Raw genomic sequence first — 17232 nt, 5'->3', positions numbered from 1 at the left:
GGAATATGGGATCCCTTGATTTTTCTAATATGGGATTCTCAATATGCCCTTGGTGCCTCTTTTGCGTTCACCATTCTTGATCGGACCTAAATTTCATTTTATTGGACTGAATATTGGACTTTAAGGGCTTTGATGCCATATTTGATAGTATAGGATTTCATCTCAAAACCAATTAATAATGGAAAGAGTAACACATCTATCTTATAAGAAGTGTGATATCTCTTTATTTCTCCAATGTGGGGTTCTCAACACTTCTTACCCTAAACAACCCGTAACAACTTGTCAAACTTTTTTAAACCTCATTTGATAACCATTTCATTTTTTGTTCTTAATTTTTTATTAAGTCTATTTCTTCTTCATTTCTTACCATGATTTACATATTATTTAAGTAAAATGATTGAATTCTTAACTAAAAGCCTAAAACAAAAACAAGTTTTTAAAAACTACTTTTAGTTTTCAAAATTTGACTTAGTTCTTTTAAATCATTAAATAAAAAGTAGATAACAAATGAAGAAATAGGTGAAAGTAATAACTATTGTTCGAATAAAAAACTAAATAGTTATCGAACGGAGTCTTGGTATTCTAGAAACCAGTTTAAGAATTGTTTTCAAAATAATTCTTAAAAAAAAATGGTCACCATCACGATACATTTGAATAACCATTTTCCATTCTTTTCTCTAACTTTCCTGTAACTTTTGCCCAGATACCTACTTTATTTTTAAGAATAATCGTTCTATCGCTGAAAAAGCATAAGCTTGTAAATAGTTATTTGAACAGTCAACACAATTATAAATTCTTTAAAAAAATGGTATATTCAAAACAATAGTGCGACCAATTTAAGTAAATGGATTCACCAGCATTTAAAACCTTTAGAAATATTTAGCTCATTACATTAATAAATTTGCCAAAGTGAACAGCTCGAAAATATAAATTGGCATGTACTACCTCAAATCCCTACGCCCTTGTTACTAAAACGTATAATAACAATAATGATAATAAATAAATAAAATTTAACCATCAATGACAAACCCACTCAATTTCAAAGTTTAAATGAGCTTTAAGTTACACAAACCTAATTTGTCAATCAAATGGATCCTTACCATTGTTTACATACCGACAATGTAATTTAAGAACAATGCAGTAAACAAATCTAAAGACAAGCAAACAATTCAAGCAAGTTTATAGCCATTCTAGGACAAACCTGTGTTTGATCTGAGAGCTTTAACAAACAAAATGAGCTCGTAGATAGTAGGAAAACCAAAATGAAACCTTCATCGATGAGCATCTGACTATTGCATTTCAATTAAACCATATCAAATTTAAACCTAAAAATGGTTAGTACTTACAATTAAAAGGGTAAAGGTCAATCAAAGAAATTAATCCTAGCAAGCGAGGAAGGATGAAGAACAAAAGTAAAATGTGAGCTACCAAAAAAGATGGGGAAAACCTGACGTTCGACAATACACCTTTACGAGACAGCCGAACGAACAATGGTCAGCGAGTAACTGGTTGAGAAACCTGATGATGCTCTCAACAAATCCAGTTCCAATAAGGTCTCCATGACTTTACAGACAAGAAAAAACCTTTTCCCACCAAACTTTTCTCTGTGCAAGTATTTATCTAATTCCTAGCCGCAATTAGCTCTCTACCACTTAACAAAACTGGTGAAACTACCGTGCCTAGCACGATAATACGGTATGATGTAAACTATCTGTACACTGAGGCTTCTCCCATAACTAAAAACTGATCCTAGTTTTCCTGTAATTTTACTGATCCTACCAAAGGTATAATTCTATCATGAAGAAGGCTCATTAAGTTCAATTCCCCTTTCGTTTACTTCTCGCAGAACAGCACTCGTATCTCCTCTAGTTTTACACATGTTGTAGTATGATGTCCACAGCTGAACAGAGAACGGGTAAACGGATAAAGCTCTCTTGTGAAACCTCTCAATTATGGCTTCAAAACCTTTAACATTGATCAGAATATTAGCAGCTTCTACCCAAACGGACTCGGGGGGTATTGGGACAGAACTAAAAATTGCACTGATCAAATTTGAGCAGGCCCAGAAAATAAGGCTGGCCGAGGCAGCTTGGGAAGAGTCGTCGCCATTGCATAATTGCTTACAGACAGAAAGTACCAACTGATAATTAGAAGGCAACATCTCTAAGATAGTTTCCACGAAATCCACCAATTCCTTTGGTTTGTTAAATTTTTGGGGTAGAAGAGATGGCCCATACCAAACTTCAAGAATACAGTTCACTAGAGAAACATCCGGAGAAAGTGGAGACAGCATGTTACTGATGAGAAGTCGAACTCTTGGCTTCTTGATATCATTGATGAATTTTCTGGATAATGGCTCAGGGATGGGGAAAGCTCGGGCATCGTTAAGATAACCCTCTAAAATGTTCCTTATTCCACCAACAGAAGCAGCTTCATTCAGCAAGGACTCATCAGTAAGCAGAAACATAGCATACTCTCTCATGCAATATCTAAAAGTCCCAGAACTAGCAGCCCTCAGAGCATTGTCGAAGGCCAAACGTGCTTCTAATTGGTCATTCAGCAGTAGCTTGTGAACAGAAAGATTAAGATACCAAAACACGACATCCACCTCGTTGGGACTGCAATCCATTGCATGTACAATTGATCCTGAAGCATAATCTAGCAGGTTCAAGCAGTCACAGTCACCATTATCCAATGTTCTAGTTTTAGAACAGTCCATTTTTGGAGTAGACTCAAACCAGCGCACCATTAGTTCTTCAGTACATTTGATTCTCCCATTCTGAAGTAAATATTCAGCATATTGATTCCAGATGCATTGGATCCCAGGTACTTCTTTCGGCCAGTTCCCGATCGCTTGTTCAAATGCCACAACAGTTTCATCCCCAAAATCACGTTTCTTTGCCCGAACTTTAAGTAAAATAAGTTCTAGGCAAGATGGATAAAGTTTAACATATTTATCCAACAAGTTCCTACTGAATCCTATGTCCTCAAATGCCATCAAGCACCTTATATGATTGACAGCAAACATTTGAATAGATTTTTGGTAGCATTTACTATCAGGCGATTCATTGTTTGGGCAAGAATCGACAAAATCTACCGCTTTCTTGACCACCCTAGAAGCCCTCAGCTTCTCGCCATCGGTTAATTGAATGGCAGGCCATTCAATCTCGATCAGTTCTTTCTCACATTCAAGCTGCTGCACTACAGCATGAGGCAGTTTCCTGTAAATAACTAAATACACAACACAAACCCAGAAAATACATTTGTCAGATATATTTAAGCATGTGAGCATATCAGAATGCGTAAAAGAATAAGGCTCATCAGAATCCATAGCAACTCGAAGAAGCCCAAGAATCCTCTGAATAGCCTTCTCGACATTCCCGGACATACACAAACAATTTGTCATCTGCAAAATCAGGTCCAAAATATGGGTGCTAGCATATTTCCCATCCAAGTTAGGAGTAACTATATTGTCGCAGAGTGCAGAAAGTGCAGCATCATATGCAGCCAATCGAGCATCGAGATTCATGCGGCTGTTAATGTACATAAGCCATAGTTCATAAGATTGCCCATTGTGCTTGACCTGAACAACAAGAACAAAGGATTTGCACACAATGCTTGATTACACGAGTGAGAATCAGTAATGGACGGAAGTGCCCACCAATTCAAGTATGATGAAGAGATGACTCAGCATCGAATCATAAAGGTGATACGAGGTACTAGGAGAGTTTTTTTAAAAGGAAAAGAACTAAACAAAAGCCAGAGACTATAGCTGAAATAAAAGGTTTTCAAAGATCATTAGTTATGATGCATAACATATGTAAACCACCAAGTAAAGTAGATGAAGTCTCCTAACCCTTTATCTAAAAAAGTTTGTACTTCTAATTTCTACTTTCTAGAGATTTTTTAGTTGACATTATTTAATCATGCAAGATAGCCTTTTAGTATAGCACGCCAATAAGTTCCAGTAGATATCAGCTTTTTCTCTCCCTAGTTTAGCAATGTTTTTTGTTACTTCAATGTTACTTCAAAGATGGACTGATTTCAAAATACAAGAAACTTTAAGATGCATGACAATAATTTTCAGAGTTTTCGACCACTGTGGTAAATCATTCATTCCTCATATTTCAAAGTTTGAACTATCAGTTTTTACATTATAGAACATGTATAGATAGTGGTAGAACACCAAGTAGATGGAAAACATATTATGTTTTAATCCTCACTTTATAAAGTTGATAACAACCGAAAAATAACTACAGCTCACTTGGATTGACAGCTTCAGCATCACCAAAATGCTAAGAGTGTTTACTAAATTTTGATACAAAGCAAAAATCTTTGAGATCGCAAATCTTGTTTCATCTCTCTACTATATATATTTTAATACATACATTTAATCAATATATTTAAGGATGTTTTTGCATTACTTTCCTACATCCGGATTATATTCTACATCAGAGCAGGAACAAATATAATAATCCATACCGCATAAGAGAACATGTCATCCTTCCCTCCGGTTGTAGTATAGCTATAGAATATTAGAAGGTAAATGGTCCAGAGAGCTACAGATTTTGGATTATTTTCCACAGCACGTGACAGTACAGGAAGAGCCTGCAAATAGAAATATTTCCAATTGTATTGCAACATAGTTCACACTAGCAAGAACCAACAAAAAAATGAATAACAGAAAAACACACCTTTTTCATGCCCTCTCGACTGTTCGTTTCCTGGTTAATAATAATAAGAGCCGTTTCCAGAGCTAGGTCCTCATCACCCTGTTTCAGCTGACTCTACTTCGTAAGAAGTTGGCACAAGTGAGATCATGAGTCAAACAACAGAAAGATGGTTAATGTTCTGTATTCAGTATAATCAGCAACAGAAACTTTATAGCAGTTGCAAAAAAAGTCAGTACAAGAGAGATCATGGACCAAACAACAGGAAGATGATAAGGATCAGTAATCAGTAACCTTCAAAGCCCATAATCTTAAAATTTAAAAAAATTTAAAAAAAAAAAAACTAAAGAAGGATAATGTTATCTTTATGCCAAAAAAAAAAAACAAAACAAAACAAAACAAAACAAAAACAAAAAAAAGAGGTAACATCAAGTACAAGCATAACAAAATAAAAAGCAACATCTTCATACAATAACAATATACAAAAAGGAGAAATGTAATACTCCTATGCAGACTATATGCATGTGTGTGTGTGTGCAAAAGAAAATGTGCAAAATGGAGAAGCACAAAACATGATATTTCTCAGTTTAAAATACTCATATTAAATGCCACAGTTTGAGCAAGGCAGGACTAAACATGTTTCCTGGAATCAGATAGTTCAGGTATAATGGCACACTTTAAAATTGCACTAAGAAAAGAATTAGAATAATTTAGACAAAACTCATGACAATGATCAAGTACTGTGATCACAGCATACCAAGAGAGTTGAATAAGAGATTTCTAACCAAAAAACACTATGCAGGTGTGCAGTCATGCATGACAGAGGAAGAAGAGAGGCAAGGGAACTCGAATACAAATTAGTTCAATACAGCCATAATGTGCCACGCGTCAAAAGGAAAAGAAAAAGAAAACTAGTCAGATGCAGACTGAACCAAGGGCATATATAAGGAGTAATAAACAAACCAATATGGAGCTTCCCCTCTGAAAGTATGATGATGGTCTATTCCAACTTCCCTTGGCCTCTATACGAGCATCATGTAAAAATAGCCCATCAGCAGAAGCATCCTTTTGGAGCAAATTTGGTAACGTCAAAGAAATACTAAAAAAGTTTTGCCAGCATTGACTACTTTTCTGAGCTAAAACAGGGTCATATGAATGTGAATCAGCTTTTAGAATATCTATGCCAACCAGGTAAGTTGGAGGTGTCATACAATCTTCATACTTGAATATTTTTGTTTCATCTGAAGAAAATGATAGTCCATTGCAAGAATCTGCAAAAGATGAAGATAAAAAGTCTACAAAATTGAATCATCCAATTAAAAGAACATCAGAATCATCATACCAGAATAGTTGATGTGGTCATGCTGACACTGCCTTCTATTGGCTAAAGAGTAGTCCTTCACATGTTGCCAAGGGCATTCATCATTGTTGCATTTTCCACGGAGTTCATACATGCAAAGTGGCCACAATGGATCAATTGCTAGATCATCAATATATGAGCCATCACTCTGAAACATAGGTCTAACAGTCTCATGGACAGAGTTCTCTTTTAATTTTCTCCAGTGGATTTGATCCACTTCCAAAGAATCACCGTCTTCAGGGAAACCAAGATTAGAGAGGCTCCCTCGAGTTCTAGCGAGCAAGACTTCTATACTAACTGAGGGTATGGCCTTTATATGTTGCAAAACACTGTTCATAGTCAAAGGTGTGAAACTAAAAGTAGTTTTGGAGCAAGATCCTTCTCTATTGAATGGTTCATTGTCATCAGAGTCCGCAGAATCCTGAGTCTCTGATGGCAAGTTCTCAAAATGATAACGACCATGGATGTCATCTGGGGTATTGCATCTGTTTGGGCCTGCATAAGGAAGTAAATTTAGAAAAGAAGAGAGAGGGGGGCGGGGAGACAGCTGAGAAAATATTCTAAGCATAATCCTCAATTTTTCACTAAATCGTTATTAATCATAATTCACACTCAACTAATCTGACAAAACTACCATCTGAACTACAGCTGTTAGAGTAAAAAAGGCACAAAATATTAATATTCTTTTGAAATAAGAAAAAATTATCGATATCGTAATCAGCAAGAGACTAAATCTTGAACTGATAAACTCAAAAACAACCAATTTATGGCTTGTTTCTTTAATTATTGGACCCATAATTCCCTAGATATAACTTTAAGGTTTGGTTCATTTTATGGCGGTATGAACAGGCAATGGAGGTTCAAGTTAACAGAGCATCCACTATCACCAATCTGAAACTCTTGATGCCAAGAAAAGAAAACTGAAGCAGTATGCACTGAGGTTTCATAAGTAGATACCAAAGGCCAAAATCATTCGCTAATTGAACCTCTTAGGAATGTAGGAAAGGTATCTCATACTTTGCAAGGCAATGTTGCCAAGATAAAAAGGGCCATGAATAATTTTCTAACCAGCAAATGCCTTTTCTGTCACTTTTTTTTTTTTTTTTTTTTTGGATAAGAAAGAATGAAATGATCCAAAGAGATACAAGTGGAATAAACCATCTGATAGAAACAAAGAAGCCCAAAAATAAAAGAAGATAACCCAGGAGATTACAAATGAAGAACAAAAAAGTAGATTAGCCAAATACAAACTTAGAGATAGACCCCATAATCAAAAGCGGAAAAAGGGAGCGTGATGATGATGTACATCCAAAAAAGAACTGACTTTGCAATAACCCCATTGGCCCCTTTTCTGTCGCATTATGTTCATTGAACTGCATTCTTCTTAGTACATAGATTGGGTGATGCAACAATTGCACAACTATACCAACCACACCCTTCTTTTCAGTTTTTATTTATACTATGTTCCATCCCTGAATAAACAAGTGCATACACACAGAGATTGCAGCTAGTGAATGAACCCCTGATCAAGATTCAACAGGAGTCTAGGTTAAACATCAACTGACACACATCTGAAGTTCTAGGGATTAAATATGACATTGATTCTATTTCTCACTTGGTTAAGCAGTTTGGTTGTAAGGTGGGATCTTGACCGTCAAGATATTTGGGTCTTCCTGCCTACAAGAATCTCACTACCCTTGCCTTTTGGTAGCCTATCTTGGATAAAATTGACAAAAGGTTACATTCTTAGCAACATGAGTTCTTATCAAATGGAGGTAGACTTACGCTCATAAATACCTTACAAACCTGCCCATATGCATATAATTCTCGTCCTTATTCCATTTACCTTCCAAAGTAATTTTTTATGGTCTAGCAATAGGGGTAAGGAGCTTTCCCATCTAGGAAAATTTTACCCAAAACTAGAACCCATATAGGAAAATTACGAGGGTCGTGACCAAGGGGAAAACCTCGGTAGGAGGATCGGAAAGGAGCGAACCCATCAACTTCGCTAAATCACAATCCATGCCCAAGATCAAGCTCTTCTTTTTTTCTTTTTTAATTAAAAAAATGATTATGTAGGAAGGGAAGGAGAGAGAGAGAGAGAGAGAGAGAGAGAGAGAGAGAGAGAGAGAGAAATACAACCTACGGGTTGGAGGCAGAGGGAGTCCCATCCAACGTCACCTAAAAGAAAGCTTTCCAATGGTTAAAGATGGTAGAAAGGTTGTAACTACAAAGAATTCCAGTGACTATATCCCCACCAAGAAGCGGTAAATTTTTCCAAAAACAAATTCAAAAGAAGAGAACAATATCCTAACCATAACAATTTTTCCAAGTGGTCCCCTAATTCCTTTCCAGCCAAATGTTCCACAACAATACCCTAACCACACAATTCCAAAAAATACTAGCCCATTTAGGCCTCTTCCACCCTGAGAAAGCTTTAAGGGGCTAGGAATTCGCTCAAAGAACGATAGGAATAAACTCAAAAATAGACTCAAAGACTCAAAGTTCACAAGCTCTTATCTCAATTAATTTACAACCCAGAAATAGACTCAAAACACGTTAGGATTCAAGTTCACAGAAGTCTCCTGCCTGCCCAAACAAAAGAATAGCTGGCCCCAATTTAATTCTAAGCATATTTGCCCTTATGGCCATATGTTTTAATTCAAAGAAGACCTCCAAAACCGGCCTTCATGAAAAGGACTGGGGCAACGATCAATTTTAGATCAAAGATGTTCACCTAAAATAACATGAATAACATGGAATAATAGAAAGTGTATCTTTAAAAGCCACTTCAAACATGCCTGTAAGATCACATATGATGAAGAAGCATAAGTCTCATTCCTAAAGATAAAGTTACCTCCAAAACCAAACTGTTGATCTCCCTTTCCTGATAGTAAAGTGCTCTCAGTCTTCTTACTTGTTAGGTCGGCGTCACTTCCAACTGCTAGCCCTACTGTAGGTTCTGTATTATTTTGCTGAGTTCTATCATCTCTGGCATCACTCTTAGTCCCCTGTTCGACTGGAGTTTGAATGTTATGGCATGGATTACAAGTCTTTGACAAATTTCTTATTCCTAGACGTGCAAATAGTTCAGACCTTAATTTTGCTTCAAGACGCAAAGAATCCTCAATATTATTGTCACACTGGTTTTTCTTTGATATATTATATGTCTCCATTTGATCATCTTCAAACTGTTTCTTTCCCATGTAGCATTCATCATAGGAATCAATCATTTCATGGTCAGATGGCAATGACTCTTCATCTCCATCCACTGAAACGTTCGGATCAACGGATGGAGAGCAAATTCTATCTGCAATATTATTGCCCTTGGAAGGCAATGGATCCAATTTATTACCACCTAAGTCAGAGCATAATTCAGGTTCAGACCCCAAATTTTGTCCATTCTCATGCAGGTTTGAAGAATTGATGGGACCAGCATTTTCATGTTGCATATTTAGATCAGTATGTAGCTGAGTAGAACTATTATATTCAGAATGCTTCTGATACAAAGGAGAAGCTCCATTTGCATTTCCAGACATACTATTTAAGTGATCCGCACCAATTTTCATATCTTCTTGCTGTCTTGAGGAACTAATTAAACCAGGATTATTCATGCAAAAAGAGTGAAAATGAGCTGAAAATAATTCTCTCTTATGATAAAGATCAAGACATCTAGAATTAGCCTCTATCAATGCCCTTTGAGCCCTAGAATAAATTTTGAAAGCATTTCTTTCTTCAATTTCACATTGGCGCCTAATGTCTTGGGCTTCTTCCAGATCCTTGTCTAGAGACTCCTCCATTTCAAATAATGATTGGAGATCAAAATTGCTGAAGCCCAGGCAACTTGGAGAATTACCAAAAGCAGTCCCGGAACTTTTACTGTTGATCAATGACTGTGATAATAATAAATCCAGAGGAAATCCATGTAACTATAATGACAGAGAGAGAAGAAAAAAATTAAAGATGTGACAGATGAGCTTGAAGATAAACCTTAAAGAAATTACTGCATGGCTCTGGTATCTTGACATTGGATGCTGATTGAGGAAGTGTTCCTTCAAAATGTTTTGCAGCTGAAGCAGATGGTTGAAGGCCATCACTTTGACGGTGAAACTCAACATTATCCTGTTGAGACAAATATTCAAATTATGCTACAAGGGGAGAGGAGGAAAAACTATGAATAATAAAAAGGAACATAATTTTGAAGAGAAGTCCATTCACGTAAGCAAATATTTTATTATGTCCTAAATATGACAAGGAATCCTGATCATCCACTGTTAATAACACAGATGTAATTCAATTAACTTAACCATGAATTTCACAATTTTAGGAGATTCCACAAACAGCATCGGCAAGCATAAGATAATGGAAATTAGTCAAAAGTTTAATGAAGCAACTTCTAGATTTTCTGAGAAGTGCAATGAATTTTAGATACTTGATAAAAAAATACATCAATGAGAAAAGACATCATGCCACATACACAATCATTGACTTACAAACTGAGTTTGGACATTGGATGTCATATTTGGGAGAACCGTAGCTAGATCTAAGACAACAAGAGGGTGAGGATCCACCTGCTTACTAATCCAGTCTAACTGATTGCCATTAGCAACAATGTCGTTATCTGCACAGCATTTTACGTAAAAAGTTAGGCAGACACCTCATAAAACAGTAAGATTGTCCTTGAAAGATCTAATTTTCTATTCAGTATGAACAAATTATTCACCATCCTGTACTTTGCCAAGGTCAATTCCAGGTGAGGGTGAAGCAGCCACATGCTTGATATCTTCCTTACTCTGCTTCAACACACTGGACTCTTCTCTACCCAAAGAAATCCCCTTCTGGTTATAAGTGACCTTAATGTTCTGTGTCTCTTCTCCAGGCTCCTGAGGCCGGAAAACAGATTTCCCAGCATACATTGTACGAAGATGTTGTTGCCCACTCAAACTCAGCTTGGTAGAGTAAGACCCACTGGTTTTCAGGCGCTTTACATCTGGTTCCTTAGGCACTAGTGGAGGAAACTGAGGTATAGTCGCACTCCCTTTCCTAGCCAAATCAGATTTTGAATTCGTGACAATATAATCCTGGTTTGTAACTGAAATGCTCTCCTTGTTCTGTTGGGCAGACTTGAACTTCAATTTGCTTTCGCAAATGGCTATCTGCTCCCGCAAATCCTGAAGCTTACTAGTGTTTAAGTTCTTTCCTTGATCATTTCCACGCCCTTGGCTCTGTAGGTTTCCACTGAAAGCTCTGATTTTAGATCCTTGCTCAGCCAATGAGGGCCCAGCAGCACCCTTGGAATATGCTCTGTGATTCTTGGTCATTGAAGGAATAAATGGTTGACTCAAAGACAGTTTGTTTGCCACTACTTTGTTCCTTGTCATACTCCGTAACTTGTTTGATCTATCAATTATTGAAGTTGGAGGTTTATAGTGCCTGACAGCATCACTATGAGATTTTGAAGTTCTCACTTTACTACATTCCTCCAATTCACTGCCACTGTCATCTGAGAAGCTAATCACAAGATTCGAATTGGCCTCCCTGGAAGCACCCCAAGGAGTACTAACCTTATTTACAACTTGAGCATTATCACATATCTTCTGAGAAATAGTTTGTATGGATGTTCTTGTGCAAACATCAGCAGAAACTGAAAATTTATTTCCAGAAACAGCCTACTGTGTTAGTGGCGGATATTGGTCATCATAAAATACTATTAATACTAAACCACCATAAAGTTTAGCGCACTCCTAGATTCATTCATAAGACCACCAATTACAGAACCCAATCAAAAGTCCAGAGTAACAGGAAATATTCAAGCATTGAAACCTTAAATGCAAGCATAGCAGTTAGAAAGAACCAAACGCTAGTATCCACATCTTTTCAATCCTAAGGGAAAAGTGATGTGTACACACTTCAACTTTCATAAAGCTGAAGAGTATTTCTGCAAGGTAAACCTAAATCCATGTAACTTGCCACAGAAAATAATGCCCCAGGTGTCCAGTATCCTTGGTTTAAAGATATGCCTAAACACTACATCCACCGTATTTATACTGCAGATATACCAAAAGCTTCATAACAAAAATAGCCTTAAAAACAATTTTAGATATTGCAGAATTCAAAGTGAAAGGGTGGAGTTTATAAACTAATAGACAATGTCTTGACAAAAACCAGTGCCATTCATAAGAAGCAATACTTACCAGCCTGGATCCCTGGGTTATATTTATTCTTAGGAGGAAGAATGGATGATATAGGTGATGTGACCGAAGCAGGCACAGTAGAACAAACAGGATGTACCTGAGAAGTAAAAATTCCTCATGGGCCGTACAAAACAGAAATATGAAAGTTACATCGCGACTAGAAAAGATCCCAGTGAATCCCAAAGAATCAGAAAATCCATTTTGGATACCACAAAACATGCTAATCCGACTACAAAGAACAAAAACAATTCACAATCCCAAAGTGTTCTTAAACGTAATCATAATTAAAACACAAATGCAGTTTAAATCAGGAGAGAACAAGTGTTCACAAGTCAGAACTAAAACATTTAAAGTTCTAAACCCTACCGTGTAGAGATAAACCGTTTGAGCTTCAAAGTATTGCAGTTTCTCTCTATTCTTACCTCGATGACATAAACAACTACGAATTAAAAGATAAACACGGACCTAGAACTCCAATTAGTAGAATGGTGTATAAAGCTATAGGAAGCCTTAATTTGCAATGAAAATGGTAACGTTTGTGAACGATCATTTTCAGCATCGAAGAGGACGTCAACGAAGGGGCATAAGATGCAGATGATTGAGAAAACAAAAAAGAAATGGGAAACGGAATGAGAAGATAGTGGGAAGAAGAATGTACGTCGTGTGTTTGTGTATCGTTATCGGAGGAAGATACTTCTCCTTCTTCTCTGCTATCGGAGGCTTTGCTTTTGCTAGGTTGCGAATTGGACGCCATGGATTTGACGGTGAGCTCCTCGGTGTTCTTCTTCTCCATCCCCCCGCTCAGTGAAAGGGAGATTGAAGAAGCAGTTCAAGGGAACAGAAGTTTGAGGACGAAGGTGGGCGAATTTGGAGGTCGTTTGGATATGCGAATACAGATTCGACAAAGCGGACTGGATGCAGTCATTGAATTTTCTCGTGATATTACGTCAATGCCCTCTGCTTTAACAGTCAATTTACGTCATTGCCACTGTCACAGATTTGGGCCGCCCCCATCGCATGAGTCATTTTCATTATCATTACCTCTATAGTCGCAGTTTTCGTAATATTTTCGTTTTTGTGTTTGGTTTTTGAAAATTAAATATATATTCTCTTATTTCTCTTATTTTTAGCATAAGTACATTAGTTGAATTTTTAACCAAACATTAAAAATAAAAACAAAATTTTAAAACTTCCTATTTTAGTTTTCAAATATTAGTTTGGTTTTTAAAAATATGGGTATAAAGTAGATAACAAAACAATAAATCTAGGTGTGAAGGGGGTATTTGTAGGGTTAATTTTAAAAACTAAAATCCAAAAACCAAATGGTTATTAAACGAGACCTTAGTTTTCAAATTTTGACAAAAATATTAATAAAAAATAGATAACAAAATAATAGATTTAGAGTTTGAATGAGTGTTTATATGCTTAATTTTCAAAAACTAAAACTAAAAACAAAATTGTTACCAAACGAGACCCAAGTGTATAACAACATTTTTAAAGAATTGTAAATATAATAAAATTTATCAGTCGACAACATAGTCATCACTAGTAGACTCTGAAAGCCTATTTAAATTTGGCTATATTTATAAGTTTTTTTATATTGTGTTGAGTTTATTGTCTATAGATTTTGAGTCCAATTTTTATTTAGTTCAAAATGTTATCCTTAAATTTTGAGTTTGATTTTAATTTGGTCTCTGGGTTTCAAAATGTTAATTGTTGAGATTTGAGTTTTGTTTGTCCATAGATTTCAAGATTTACATTTTGTAACCTAGATTTTTCATTAAATACTCACTTTCAGTTTTTTAGCATTAATGTATATTAATTAATTTAAAATAATTACGAAGTGAACATTTTTAATTAATTTTAATAGTGATGAAAAATATTGAAACTTAATTTATTATAATTCTTTTAAATTATGTAATAGACATGAATACTAAAGATTTAAAGGAAAAATAGTATCTAGTGAAAACTTTAGGTTAAAAATATAAATCTTAAAACCTATGAATCAATCTGAAAGAATACCAAATCTCAATGGTAAGATTGCAACATTTTGAAATCTAAAAACTAAATTGAAATTCAACCCAAAACCTAAGGATAATGCTAAAGATTAAAAATGAGTACCTAATGAGAAATTGAGGTTTAAAGTATAAATCGTAAAACTTAATGACCAAATTGAAATGGAACACAAATTACAATAGTAATATTGTAATGTTTTGGAACATATATACTAAATTGACGCCTAACAAGCAAAATTAGAACTAAAAGTGTAACATCGTGAAACATAGTGGCCAAGTAGAACTTAAACTCAAAACCTATGGATAAAAAATGTATTATTACTAGAAAAAAAAATGCACAAACCATCCTGAAATATGGGGTTGGTTACAAACACACTCATGAACTTTCAATTTGAGTGAGTATCCCTCATCTAATTGTTTAATGGTTGCAATTAACCCATTCTGTTAAATTAATATTTATTAATAGATAAGTCACACATGAATAAGAGGGCAAACTTGTCATTTTAAAAAAATCAGCGATAGGTTGAAGGTGGTGCGAAAAGGTGGAGGGGAATTTTCAAAGGGAGAAATAGGGGTGTTCAAAAAACCTGATGACCCAAAAAACCGATCAACCCAATCCAATCCGTGCGATTTGGGTTAGGTTATAACTCATTTGGGTTGGATTGGATTCAAATAAATGAAAATTTTATGGGTTGGATTGGTTGCGTTCACCTAACATAACCCAAACTAACTTGAATTTAAACTTTAAAATATGTTTTTTTATTATTTATAATACAATTATTTATTACATATATTGATTTTAAATTTATTTAATTTTATTTTTTTAATAATTTATTATTCAATAACTCTCCAGATGAGTTTATTTGAGTTTAGAAATAAATATTTTACTATATAAATTGGAATTGAATAGTTAATCTTAAGTCAATATATGAAAATAATTAAATTTTATTTTTATATATTTACATTTTGCTTATTTTTAGAATAAAATTATAAATATATGATCCAATTAACCAGAACCAACCCAACCCAACCATAATATTTTAATATTTTATGATTGGGTTAAATTCATTTTTTAATAATGGTTATTTGGGTTGAAAAAATTTACAACCCAAAAATTAGATTGGATATGAAAAGTTTTTCAACTAAACCCAACTCAACAACCAACGTGCGCAAGGAGAAATATGCTTAAGAAGAATGGAAGAAGAAATTACTGACTCTGAAGATAGATCTTCAACCTTCACCAAATCCTTGATGTGATCACGATTCCAGCAACTTCCTATTCGAACTCGAACAAGACACTACCAAAGGGTTTTCCCTACTATTCTTCCCTAAGAATTGAATTTGTGGGAACCCCTTTTTGGAACAATAAGGGAAGGAGCAAACAAAAAAAAAGTTAGAGAAACTTTTTCTCTAAATTATGTGTTTTTTAGAGTTGAAAGAAAAATTCTATTGATCCATTGAGAGAATGAAATTTCATACTTCAAACTGAAATTGAAATTCAAAATGAAATAACAATAGTTTATTGATTCATTTCTAAATCTAATAGATACGTCATTGAATTAAATTAATATCATCTATCAGAATCTAAGACAGTGCCATATGTGTATTTCTTTGTCTATCTTATTCTATTTTAATGAAATAGTGGAGAAGAGTTAGTTAATTTCTCTTTAACTCACTCGGGATTCAAATGGGATTTTTGCATAATTAAAAAAAAAAATTAATGAATTGGGATTGGACACCTTAATAATGAATTAAATTAATATAACACTTATATTAATTTAATTAATTAAATAAACCTAACTATTACAAAATAATAGTCAACCAGTTCAAAATAAATGAACTGAACCTTGAACCACTCAAACCGAACTACCCACCAATGAACTCTCAGCAGTGATCTTTTAGCAGTCATCTCTTAGCAACAATCTCTTAGTAAACACTGAGAGATCTCTTAGCAAACGTTGCGATCTCTTAGCAAATGTTACGCAATCTCTTAGCAAATGCTACGCGATCTATTAGCAAACACTGAGCGATCTCTTCCTCATCGTAGTGTTGCTTTATTTTTCCTCCGAGACACACCAGTAACAGCATGAGCGACTCAAAACTTTAAATTACAAACCTGATCGCAACAGGGGTCCTTACAAATCAATTTGTAAATGAATGTAATAAATCTAGAAAAAGTCAAATCCCAAGAACATCCAATAATCGTAATCCATTCACATTCACAAACATTCATCATAAGAACATATACAGAATGCTACGCATCAATTTTGTAAAAGTAAAATCTGGAACAATAAAAATTGGGGATCAAAACCTGGTTGGTACCAATTGAAGGAACCTTTGAAGGTCCTTGAGCAGAAGCGTAGAGATCAATCAAAAATTTATTTTCACATAATCAAAATTGCTGAGTACAAAAGTTATGAATAATCATAAATTTACAGCATGCAAACAAAAAGGAAATGAGACAATTTGGGTTAGAGAAAATTTACCCTTAAAGAACCCTTCTTCACATATTTTCTTTCTTCGGATCTGTTACGAACAAACTCGATCAAATGGTCACCACCACGAAAAGAGCCTTTTGTATTCTCTAATGGGATGAGAATAACTAAGGAGTCGTGGGTTCTTAGGTTTTTGGAAGAGAGAAAGTGACTAAGAGGAAAAAAAATATTTTTCCAGGAGAAAACCTCTATCTCTTTTTGGAAATTTTGTAAGTCTATTAAGCACTACTACCATACATGCATTAAAATAGAGAGAAATAAATGGAAGGGAGTTTACTCCCTTCCTAAACCATTTTCAAAATAAATTTAAAAAAAATTAAAATATAAATATATGATAACTACCATATCATATAATATATATTAAACTATATGTTATATTTGATATAACGCATAACCTATAGTTTAATATTGTATCAAATACAATATAACCTATAGTTCTCATTCTCTCAACAATGCATGATATTTAATATAAATCCTATTTATATTAAACTTAATTAT

At 34.7% G+C, this 17232-nt stretch overlaps 1 protein-coding gene across 4 annotated transcripts; it reads right to left on the bottom strand.

Annotated features, from left to right (window-relative positions):
- Nucleotides 1-1248: 1248 nt before the first annotated feature.
- LOC120079791 lies at nt 1249-13135 on the bottom strand. Of its 4 annotated transcripts, none has more exons than XM_039034186.1 (12): nt 12883-13135; nt 12225-12321; nt 10754-11674; nt 10524-10651; nt 10021-10152; nt 8888-9923; nt 8173-8211; nt 6013-6525; nt 5634-5911; nt 4695-4787; nt 4483-4608; nt 1249-3583 (listed from the first exon to the last, which is right to left on the bottom strand). In XM_039034186.1, exons 1-12 carry the CDS (start codon nt 13015-13017, stop codon nt 1796-1798), a joined length of 5286 nt encoding a protein of 1761 aa, XP_038890114.1. In that variant the 5' UTR covers nt 13018-13135; the 3' UTR covers nt 1249-1795. The 4 variants fall into 4 exon arrangements, with proteins under 4 accessions (XP_038890114.1, XP_038890116.1, XP_038890113.1 ...); XM_039034188.1 differs by having other exon boundaries at nt 5634-5941; nt 10602-10651; XM_039034185.1 differs by having other exon boundaries at nt 5634-5941; nt 12883-13134.
- Between the last annotated feature and the right edge of the window lie 4097 nt (nt 13136-17232).

This window comes from Benincasa hispida, chromosome 6 (genome assembly GCF_009727055.1).
Source record: "Benincasa hispida cultivar B227 chromosome 6, ASM972705v1, whole genome shotgun sequence".
Classification (NCBI taxonomy): Eukaryota; Viridiplantae; Streptophyta; class Magnoliopsida; order Cucurbitales; family Cucurbitaceae; genus Benincasa; species Benincasa hispida.
This window is presented reverse-complemented; position numbering and strand designations above follow the sequence as displayed.